Source organism: Syngnathoides biaculeatus, chromosome 13 (genome assembly GCF_019802595.1).
Source record: "Syngnathoides biaculeatus isolate LvHL_M chromosome 13, ASM1980259v1, whole genome shotgun sequence".
NCBI lineage: Eukaryota > Metazoa > Chordata > Actinopteri > Syngnathiformes > Syngnathidae > Syngnathoides > Syngnathoides biaculeatus.
In genome coordinates, this window is record NC_084652.1 from 18,184,891 (window position 1) to 18,197,132 (window position 12,242).

At 39.4% G+C, this 12,242-nt stretch overlaps 1 protein-coding gene across 7 annotated transcripts in view; it reads right to left on the reverse strand.

The window, feature by feature from the left end:
• Positions 1–12,242, reverse strand: part of zmynd11 (zinc finger, MYND-type containing 11) — a 49,868-nt gene that overhangs the window by 18,347 nt on the left and 19,279 nt on the right. For 4 of the 7 annotated variants that reach the window (XM_061840130.1, XM_061840126.1, XM_061840128.1 and 1 more), the window contains 6 exons: positions 3,431–3,643; positions 3,274–3,351; positions 2,308–2,400; positions 2,122–2,224; positions 729–784; positions 585–662 (listed from right to left, as the gene is read on the reverse strand). In XM_061840130.1, coding sequence (XP_061696114.1) covers positions 585–662; positions 729–784; positions 2,122–2,224; positions 2,308–2,400; positions 3,274–3,351; positions 3,431–3,643 — 621 coding nt within the window. The remainder of the gene's footprint in view (positions 1–584; positions 663–728; positions 785–2,121; positions 2,225–2,307; positions 2,401–3,273; positions 3,352–3,430; positions 3,644–12,242) is intronic. The other 3 variants (XM_061840131.1, XM_061840132.1, XM_061840129.1) reach the window with 3 other exon arrangements.

A 12,242-nucleotide genomic window follows, 5' to 3' on the forward strand; every position in this document is an offset into this window, starting at 1 on the left:
ATTATTATAATAGTGCCTTGAGCTCCAACTTTAATTTGTTCATGGAAGACACGCGTTACTCAAAACAATCATATCCTCTTCCATCAAAAATGAATTGCTCATAAATTCTATTTGCCAAACTGCTGCTCGTTGTGATGTGAGTTTAGTCTGTGCCATATGTGTAGTTTGTACTTGTAGCTCAGAGCACAAATAAATAATGAATGACACCTTGTACCTCAAAAACAGCCCAGTCACTCGTATCTCAACACACCACTGTATTCATAGGAAAAAATACCACAAAAGAAATTACAAATTACAAAAAGACAGTTTGTCCATAAAAAAAATTGGAAAAACCTGCAAATGGAACTGAATTGATTTAAGATTCTTAAAAAGAGATTTTGTATTTTAAAACAAGTACATGTATTTTTTTTATCTCGCGTAAACTTTTGAAAAAAGTCAAAACTGTCCAGTAAGATTTTCTTTGTTTGGGCAGAAGTTTGGCTCCAGCTATTGTACCACATGTCATTGGATGGCATCCCTGATGAAGCAGGCTGAAATGATTGGCATTCATGCTGTGATAGTGCGGTGGCTTGGGTTCTACTCACACAAGGGTAACAGAACCAGTTGTCAGGACGCGCGTTGGAAAGGTAGAAACAGTTCTTGCACAGCAACAATTCATTCAGCTGCAAAACAAGACCGTCAATGAGGGTAGACCTTTACATGAATGAATTAAATGAGTAGATGCTTACCTCATGACAGGTGTCACTGAAGAGGAGGCGAGCAATCTCTGCCTGGTCACTGTGAACTACAGACAGCAGAAATATGATCAAACCATTTGAATGTATTCCAACGGTCTATTCTCTTTACTTCATGGCATTTCTCTTAGCTGCTGTGCTTCCTGGATAAGTACATAGATGTAGAAATGTTTTTTTTTTTAAGATTGCAGCCTTTGTTTTGTCCAACTAATCTGTCCATGGTCTTCGAAATTTTGTTGAACAATGGAGTTTGAACTCTTAGTATAACGGTGGTACCCTGAGTGGTGGGGGTAGGTGGGTGAGACACAAATAAGCAGGAGATTCTGCGAAAAACAGGCAGCACTGGCAACCCCAGTCATCACATTCACTGAATATTTTTGGAGGGATGGCAACCATCTCGTCAGTTAATGCTTTCAAACAAAAAAATGCAACATCTGTCATCAAAGGTCCGACACAGTGATTTGTCAAACTTCCAGAACCTCATGTCAGAGCTGGAGATGCAAAGGAAGTCACGTGTGCTGCTTGACAGTGGACGCTACACAAAGTAGAGTCATAGCATGACTGACAATCATTTGGAAGTGTGGTTGAGGCTAGCTATCAGCAGGTATTGTGTGGACTATGCATCCCTGGCTGATTCACTTAACTGCAAGTCATTGGCGTAAACTCAGGAAATGACAAAAAAATAAAATACATTATGTTGTGTAAGACCGAGTCATGTGGTGATGCAAGGTACATCAACATACACTAGTGTTGAGCTGAGAATTTTAGTTCACTGGTAGTTCTCTCCACTCTCAAATCAGAGACATAGTTTCAACCCCAACGCCCCAAAAAAGAGAAAAAGTAGCTCGAGGGAGGTTGGCTGTTTGAAAAGTAGATCTTGGTGCAAAAGCGTTTGGGCACACCGGTACCTGTGTGTGGGTGCGCATTTTTGTGTGAGTGAGAGAGCAAGAGAGACTTTTTGACATTATTGTACTGATGTGGAAAGTTGCTTTTAAAAAGTGTACTTGGGGGAATTGAGACAGATTCATTGTATTTCTAATTGGAAAATATTTTGGAGATAAGCACATGTCAGGGAATGAACTCATATCTTAAGGCACTGTTTTTAACACAAATCACATAATTTAACATATTTATGGAAAGAATCAAAACATTTCAAGTCAGTCAATTTTGTTTTAACATGGTACGCGTCTATTAATGTAGAAAATATTCCGTAGGTTGTTTGAAAATAAAATAACTTGTGTTCAACAAGAAAATATGGTTATCTTTCCAAATATTTTAAAATAATAAATTTTACAACTATAATGGCAATACTGCAAAACAGCGGTAACTATAATATTTTTGTTCAATGTTACCATATTGTCAGAATCCGATTCCAGCTTTCCCATACCTAAAAGAGACCCACCTCCATACAAGATAGCCGTGTTGTGAACAATAAGCTGGGCGTCAGCTTTGAAGTCCTCAAAGTTCTTGTACTTTCCCTCAGTGAGATTCTGCAGGCCGAAAGAGAGATGTTAACCTTTGGGATGGACAAAATCATGACGCTGTTGGCTTCAGGTGGACGCGTGTCCATCACCTCCTGGATGTTGGAGATGTCAAGCGCAGTGTGGATAAGTCGTCTGTACATAGGATGCTTGGTGTCTTTGCTTTTTTTGTTCAGGTCCACCGCCTGTCAGGAGGAGAACCCACGTCAAAATAAGGTGTTCCCCCTGTCATTTGAAACAAGTGATTTTCTTTTTTTTTTTTCTTTTAATGTATCGTCGTTCCTTGGTATATCATGGATTACTTTCTGCAGGTTCAGTGCAATGCAAATCATTTCATTGCATAGTGAACCCCTGCTATTCGTGGGAACTAGGGACCCGCCCAAAATTTGAACACTAAAAATCTGTAAATTGCTGCTTATTGTATTTGCATTGACATTTTTTTTCGTTAACCAGAAACTCTTAAATAACTGTGGAAATAACATCAATAAGTGTTTTCCAATAAATACGGGGGTTGCCCCCCCACTGAATTTATTTATTTTTTTTAAAACACTTGAAAAAGTATTTTGTAATATCTGCAAATATGTGAAACCATGGGTGCTGAACAAAAAATCTGCGGGGGTTCATTGTAGTTTTAGGTTAGTGGCTCCATTGCGGGATTCTGCTGGAATTTTCCCGCACAGAAAAAACGCGTAGCAAAAAGTGAGAGCCCGGAGAAAATTGCGTAAAACACAGAAAATGTCAAAATTGGAATCACTTTACAATATTGAAATAAAATGAAGTAAAATGTGACTATTATGGAGTCCAACTGACTTCAAATTATTCAACTGCATAATTCAACCCAAAACCATGACTGGTAGGTTAATTGAAGACTCTAAATTGTCCATAAATGTGAATATGAGTGTCAAAGGTTGTTTGTTTAGAGGTGCCCTGCGATTGGCTGTGCAGAGTTCACCCTTTAGAAGTATTGTATATTTAGCAAAAAAAATAGTAATCTGCTAAATACTGGTTTCAGCCGCTCTATATACGGCAGATATGTATATGTGGTCCTCGTCACTCACCCTCTCCTTCATCCGCTGGACAATGAAGCGCAAATATTTGCACATCTCCTGTTTGCTCAGGTTCTTCTTTTTACTCCCCTGTGGACACACAACAAAACGCTTGAGATGTACAAAAGGACCGACAGGTACACAGTGACAGACGGTCGAGGGAACCCACCCTGCAGAAAACGCACTGCCAGTGAGAGCCGGCATCTCGGGGACGGCCCTCTTCCGACAGACACTTGAGGTGGAAGACGCGGAAACAGTTGTCACAGGGCAGCACGTCGCCCGGCAGATGGCACTGGAAACAGTACCAGTCGTGGCTCTCGGCCTCCCACTCCTGAGGAGGACATGCGGGAGAGCACATGTTGGCGTCACCCAGCTCCCCCTCCTGGCCGCCACACGCAGCGGGGAGGAAGGAAGGCACAAAACGAAATTAATCACGTGTACAGTAACGCTTTCACAGACATTCTACATTAAATTAAAAAGTCAAGGATATTGGACTTTGGGTGAGATTTCTGGATGAACCTACAAGCTTTACAAGTCTACTTTTAAAATAAAAACCATCCAGTCTGAAGAAGAACAATCAAAGATAGGTGTAAAACACCTGTGGGCAGACCTATGGCAAGCCACTTGATCTTTTAGTACATGAACTGCGCTCAATTGTTTGTGTGCTCGATTTGTCCGCTCTAGTAGAACGACTGTCTATCTAGAAACTTTTTTTTTTTTTTAAATACTGGGACATTTCTGCAGTGGTAAAATGACTAGGTCACAATTGTAGATTTCTTATGGTGTACTTGTAGTACAACTCATTACCAGTGACATTTTCCCCTATACTGTAAGACATTTCTGGGCATTATAAGAACAAATGCAACAAATAAGACACTTGCTGATCTTCTTTCTTTCGGCTTGTCCCGTTAAGGGTTGCCACAGCGTGTCATCTAGATCTGATGACCAAAAATATTGCTTAAACGTAAGAGTACTAGTAGAGGATGTCTGCTCCAGATGGGGGTAGAGTAGCCAAACATACTGAAGTACAAGTATGTACTTGACAATAATCTGACTCAAGTAAAAGTAAAAAGTAACCCTCCCAAAAATTACTTGTGTAAAAAGTACAATGAATACTCAAGTACTGAGTAAATAGTAATTTCAGATTTTTTTTAACCACAGGATGAACATCAGTAAATAAATAAATAAATGAATAAAAAAGGTGTAAGTTCTGATTTTGTTATTGTTTTGCACGTGTGTATGTGTGTGCAGACACACAGTCAAAACAAGAACACACGATCATCAGCTGGGCTGTCTAATATAGTGTTAATAGATACTTTTCAGTGACGCCACGCCGAACAGGTGTGTTTTGTTTACAACGCCATCTTGGACGGCAAGATTGTGTCTACTTATGATGGCGGATTCTCATCGTCGGACCTAAACTCGACAGCTGTATCAGATATTGTATTACAGTTGGGCAGTTATCACAAACAAACCCACATGTGAAACTCGAGAGCAAATATCGTCTCGTTATTATTAGAATGATCTATAGTACTTCTCGTATATAGCAAGTGTGGTGTGATTGTGATTGTGTTGACGTCAGGGGGGCGCGACGAGACGGGACGATAAGGAAGTGAGCAAGAGAGGTTGGCAGGGGGAAAAGTGAAATAAATATCATCCATTTTAAAAAGTACAGTTGGACTCACGTCTACATTATTCAATAACACTACAGCAAGATCATAACATGGTGTCAGAGTGCCAGTTGTATAACTACAGACGCATTGGAAAAAGAAAAAAAGAAACAAAGATGACGAGGAATTGACCATGATGAAGGCGTTCGGTACGTGTTCCAACCAAGACGATGGACTGGGACTCATCCAATTTACCAGATGCATGGCAGAGATTCAAGCAACACGCCGAACTCATGTTCAAGGGGCCGCTTAAAAACAGACCTGCAGAGGAAAAGTGCAGTTTTCTTCTGCTGTGGATCGGCGATAAAGGACAGGATGTCAGCAATACATGGATACTGACCGGAGACAAATATATTGTAAGTTGCTAAAAACGTGTTACGAAAAATTCTCTGATTACCTCACTCCGAAAGCAAACCCCATATTTGCTAGACATAAGTTTCACGAGAACCCGCAAAGTAACTTTGAGTCATTTGAGCACGGTGTGACATAACTCCAACTGTTGGTTAAAGACTGTCACTACAAATAGCAATGAGATGGTCAGAGACCGCATAGTTTTTGCTACCAACTCACGAGTGTGCGTGAAAAGGTACTCAGCCAGGGGCCGGAGCTCACGCTCGAAAAAGCGCTCGACATCCCACTCCCACGAGTTAGCAAAAGTGCAGCTAAAGGCTATGGCTAGCGATAGCCATGAGGTTCACGTTATCCACCGCAAAGCAGAAAGCAAAGTTTCACTGCGGGTGCTAGTAGGCATATTGACAGCCCAAAGACCTCTGTAAAGATATGTAACAAGTATGTAACTTATTAACAGCAGAAGCTGCTGAAGTGTTTTTTTGCTGGTCTCGTAACCTCCTGCGACTTATCCAAAGCACAGGTGGAACCTGGCCAATGTGCTTGCATATTACATATTAGTCTGCTGTGGAGTATAATAGTCACAATTACATCTGTGTGTGGATGCTGGAATTGTAGAAATGATATATCTGCCTGTGTTCAAACAGTATGAAACAGCCTAGGATGACAGCAATGGCGACCCCGCCTTCTTCCAGGAAAAAGTCATTAGAACTGATTCCTGAGGCACACCATGTTACTTCACAAACTTTAGAGATGCATATATCCAAACTTACCATAAATGTTATTTCAGTGAGGTAGGACAAAAAATGTGTACAGCACCAGAGAGCCAAGCCACAGATTTAAGTCTATTTGAAATAATGGTATCAAAAGCACAATTAGTTTCTGATTGTAAAATTATTTAAATCTTGACAAGGGCTGTCTCGGTTCTGTGGTCCCCCCCCCCCCCCAAAAAAAATACAAAATCAAAATTTCTCAAATTCTAAAATTTGCACCAAAAAAACAAAAAAAAAAACGTGTTGAACATGTTTTTCTAAACTTTTGCCCAAGAAAGGCAAGTATGGGATTTTATGGGTAAGTATTTTTTTTTTTACAAAGTATGGTCAACAATTGTTAAGATTGTTAAATTCTAAATGCCCTTCCAACTGCAGGCTTGAAGGCTTCAGGTCAGGTGCCCATCTGAAGAGAGCAATTTATAACCTTTAAAAGCTCTTGAAACTATCAAAACATTTTTAAAGTGATGGTCAAGACATAGTGGGCCTCAATGTGGTGAGGACTTTCCCAAGGATCTCAGCATTGACCAGGTCAAAACTGTCCAGTGATTCCTGAGGCTAAGACAAACAGATATACAGTGTTGGCTCATTTATCGTGGGGGTTGTGCTCCAAAAAATACCCGCGGTAAGTTAAATCTGTGTAGCAGAAGTAGATTTTTTTTGGCCTTAATTTTTGTTTTTTCATTCATTATTTTTTTTACATCAACAGTAATTTTTTTTTGTTTACAGTATATTTCATTTATAGTATATATTTTGCTTACTTTTTCTTTTCTTATATATGTTTTAAGCTTATTAAACCCATAACCACACGTTTTACAATTTTTTTTCTTGGGCATTAACATTTTCTCACATTTCTCTCATTTCAACGCTCTCTAAGATCAAACCTTTGTAGATCCAAAAAAAAAAAAAAGTTAACTATTCAAGAATGAAACCAAAGATCAAAACCTGTTTTGGGCCAAAACATTTTTGTTTTGTTGTTTTAAAAATAGCTTTATATTTCTTGATTATTTTAAATGGCATGACTAATGGGAAGGGGGGGGGAGACGCAACTAAGAATAAATTTGCGCAGCCGGGTCACTGTAAGGACAAGCAGTTCGCAGCTGGATCAAATTCACCTGCAGACAGGAAGCAGGTTTACCATGTGCACAAATTGACATAAGCATGGGAATAGTATTACAAGAAGTGCAAGATGTTAACGACTGTATTGGAAATGTCACTTATAGGACTAGCAGTACACAGTTGTCAAGTGCACAGTTTCCTCTCACTGGTTACATGTAGTTATCAGTGTCGTACAATACGGGGAAAAATGTCACTAGCAAGACAGATGTAGCATTACATTCTAAACATTCTACTAGTGCTGCAAGAAAGTGGGAAAAACTTCTCATGTGAGAGAGTGGTTCTACTTTTGTGGCCTAGTCGTTCCTCTACTGCGCTGCATTGCATTAATAGTTGAGGGCAAAATATGTATTAGTACATGGACAATTTAAGCACACGAATAGAATATTGAACAAACGCTCAAATGTCTTTTTGAATTGACCTGCATTAAGTTACAGTGATCACACAAACACGTTCATGCAGTAGCTGCCTGGTCAGTGACAACTCGACATGAAGAGGGAGAAAAACACAAACGCTCAGACAGAGACAGAGAGAGAGAGACAGAGAGAGAGAGACAGAGAGAGAGAGACAGAGAGAGAGAGAGACAGAGAGAGAGACAGAGACAGAGACAGAGAGAGAGAGAGAGAGAGAGAGAGAGAGAGAAGAGAGAGAGAGAGACAGAGAGAGAGAGAGAGACGAGAGAGAGAGAGAGAGAGAGAGAGACAGAGAGAGAGAGAGACAGACAGACAGACAGACAGACAGACACACAGACAGAGACAGACAGACAGACACACACACACACACACACACACACACACACACACACACACCACCACCGCTGTCCTCTAAATTTTAACAGGTAAACAAGAGGAAGAGGAAAGTAGCATGCAGACAAGTGAAAAAACACAAGCAGAACAAAGTTCTTAAGAGGATTATGAGATGCTACCGAGGCACAGACGTGGCTACGCTTGTCAAGTGTCACATTTAAGCCCTGTTTCCACCAAGTATATGTTACAATTAGAGGTGCTATACTTAATAGACTGAACTGAAAAATAATCCAATAAATCAATAATTTATTTTGTTTTATTTGTCCATGTAATAGATTAATTGTTGAGACCATTTTTTAACTTAGACATCCAAATCCTTGAAATCTCACTCTCAACAGTAAATACTGTTTTCGCTGATTTGTGTAGTGCTACATGAAAGCAGATTGATAATCTTTGTCAATTTGAAAAAAAAATGTTTGAAAAAGGGATAGAATTTTTTTTAACTGATTCAAAATCAACTAAATCAATTATTAAAATAGTTCTCTGCAGCCCTACCAAGATTGAAAATTAAAGGTTAACATCGGCAAAGTCCAACCATAAATTATTTTGGTATTTATATACAGTGTGCCCTTGCCCATTCACAGTTCACCATTTGCAGCCCCGCATATTCGCGGGTTTTGGTCTCCCAAGTTTTTTTTTGTTTGTTTTTTTTTAAATACACTATATTTTGAAGATTGTACAGGTCTTAAATTCTCTTCTAAACAAAGGAGGCGCCACATTAAACATGGCGCTTTACAATGTGGTACAATGAGTTCCAACATTTACAAATGTGGTGTGACTTGTCCAACAAAGTACAGTATTCTTAAACACACCGGTTACACTGTTAACTGAGTGCATAAATGCGAGCACATATTTTGTGTATGTCAGACATGTGATTTGACTGAATGAAAAAATAGTCAGGGGTCTCGGGGCTGCAAGCATGATCAATGGATGATCACCGGTTTCAACGTGCAAGTTTTATAAATTGTATTCTGAATGAAATATATATAGTACATCTATAAATAAATGCTATTCTGTTTTCAAAATGTACACAATATGATCGTTCATTATTTAGGCGCATACCTTGACCCCCAAAAATTACAAATTAAACTAAGTAAACTACTAGAAGTGAAACCAAACTGAATTTAGATTTCCATCATGGCATGAAAGCGTGCTTTCATAGCGTGTATATTGGATCCATTCAAAAAAAAATTTAATTTCTTGTTTTAGTAAATGATTGAAACGCATGAATTTGACAATTATTAACGTCATGTGTCGTCAGTAAAAAGACATTTTTACAAGTAATTGCTTCTGAACTCTAAGTTGGTTATTGATTACACTGTCGGAAACTGGGGTTGGTTGTTGGCCTTGGGTTGACATCTTAATGTACCAGCTATGGAAAAATTTGTTTTCGTTGCTTCCAGTTGTTGACCTGTTTTTGTCGTTTTGCATGAACTTCCAATGCCTTGAAACCTCTTGATTTGTACTCAATAGTATTTTGACACCATTTGCACAATACTTTACCAGGGCGATCGATTTTACGAATGAAGTCGCTTAACAGAGTGGTAACTTCCTTCTTTCCAACTGTAGTGATCTCTCGTTCCATCCAATCCCATTTGAACTTATTTTTGACATATCTATCAATTTTTTTCACTCGAGAGGCGTCTTTCCTCTCGAGCACCGCCATCGTGTTGACTTCAAAATGGCCCCATGAACCGCCTCATATACCATTTTGACCATTTTCATTGGTCAGGAGGAACACATTTGATCAATCAACAGACGTGTATCTAATCTTCCACCTCGCTTGCAAAAGTCGGACCGGAATTTGAATGAGTGTGGATTCTGGCACGGGTTACGGTCGGAATATTGCAGAAAAACGGGGAATATATATTTTTTTAACAATGAAATTTAAAAAGACACAATTCCGCCTATAAACGGAAAAATCATGTCTGGTATGTAAGCTACCACTTAAGGGTGTTCACGAACGAGGCAGTGAGGACCAATTGCATTTCAGATCTGTAAGCAGAAGAAGCTTACTTTGCCCCACACACTGCCTGTGTAGACAGGTCATTACTGACGATGTACACCCACACGGTGCCACATCAAAACTAAAATGATCACACCATAGCAAACAATAGTATAATTACCAAATAATGAAACAAAAGAATGACTCGAGAAATAATTGACACAAAACGCTATTTACATGCTTCCAGCATGCTTTGTGGCACTAAGGAGGTCTTCAGTGCCATGTGAGCGCCATCATATGGGACCTTACATATACACTAAACATGCTAGTAATGTAACCCATGTGTTCCAAGTGTACTTCATTGGACAAGTCACACAACAAGTGTGCACAGAAGGTATGCTGTCCATCTTGGATAAAATGTACGGCTTTTCAGTGCTTTTTATGTCTGCAAAAAATATGGTGTGTATCACACATAGGTACGGTGGTACCTCTACTTACAAAATTCTCTAGTAACGAAAGATTCAGTTCACAAAAAGCCTCCCTGGCAAATTTTTGTCTCTAGTTATGAAAGAAATTCTGGATATGAGAGGGAAAAAATGGTGCTGGATTCCACCGAACGTAATCATCCTGTACTGTATCTTGGTTTGAAAGCTGCTCTCCCATTGGCCACCGGCGGAGCATTTTCCTACCATCACATTGGCTCGGAGAGATGTCAATCTTTAGCCATGACACACATCCTGTCTCTGGTTTGTGTGGCGCAATAGAGCAGTTCCACCTATTGGCGATCATGTACTATTTCCCTGGCATCACATCCGTGAATTTGCGGGACGGGGGGGTCAATCTTTACCTATGATGAACTTACAGTATCTTCATCAGCAAATCCATTGTCATATGCTCGCACACACTTGTACTGTACAACTTCTTTGCGGATTTATTCATCTTTTTTCACCATGGACTCTAAGAAATTGATGGCCAGTGCCAGTGAGAAGAAGATAAGAGTTGTTTTGTCCATCCAAACAAAACAAATTGTGGGGAAATATGAAAGAGACATGCATGCATGTGGCTTCATGCTGCTGCTCCTGCTCCTCCACAGGAATTTGAGGGGTCCGAAGTGGAGGTTGAACGTGAAGTTGAGGAAAATGTTTAGCTGGGAAAGGCTAAGGACATTAACAAGATGGTTCAGGAGCATCACGTCGGAAAGGAGCCGGAGGCGATGCAACAAAGGACAATGCATGAGCCATTTGCGGTGTAGAGGAGGCAGCCACTATTCCGTCAGCTAGAATAAAAGTGTTAACAAAATTCCATGACATTTCCGATTGCCTCCTACTCCTCCGTCCCCCATGATGCCTCGCCACGCAACCTTCTCTTCGCATCATTGCTGCACGCCAAAGGTAAATGAATATTTTTTATTATTCTTTACATTATGTACACTTTGAATGCTTATTTTTGGCGGGGCTCGGGGCACGTCTGTGCATAAGTAGCGAGTCAGTATTTCAAGGAGATCCTGCTCACTTCTGTGAGAAACCTTGGTTTGGACATGGCGAGATCACAGACATTACAAAAAAAAGTTACCTTGGCTTTCCTGTCATTTTTATGTGATTGGCTACCAATGTAGATATGTTTGTTTAAATTGTAATCATACATGTAAAACTGTTCATTTTACCAATATTTAGTTCCGAAACCAATTCATTTCTTTAATGAGGTATAACAACTGAAACTGAATTAATAAATACTATAATTAAACAATTCTTTCATAAAATAACTATTTAATATTTTTTGCATAAATCAGTATTAGGTCTGTCCTGTGCAACTTATTGTTACGGATTATTGAGCAAGCGAAAGTGCTCAAAATAGCTGGAAAGTAAAGAAAAGCTGTATAACTCCGCTCCTTCCCTCATTCTGTGGGAGCTATACAGCATTATGCTGCCTCAAGATTGAAACTCTTGGTGTTTCTTTAGCTAATAAGTGAAAATCGTTGGATAGTTAGTAAATTGAATTTGTTTCATTAAAAATTATTTAGATTTTTGATTACATTTGAGTAACCCCATTTGATTAACATTTGATTAACCGCGTTTCATTAAAAAAAAAGATAGCTGTAATGCTTCGGTGCATAAGGAACAGGTCACTCATGACAGTAAGTTTGCGTGCATATTAATTTCCACCTATTTAACTGCTTACTCAGCTCATTGTTTGGGGGAAGGTGGTGTAACCAGTCATTTGATAGGCTTTTTCTTTTTAGTTTCTTCGTGGTTTGAAAAGTTTGAGGACTACTGTTATAGTCTATGTAGTCCACATCCCCAAAAACCTGTGACTATGCTGCACGCAA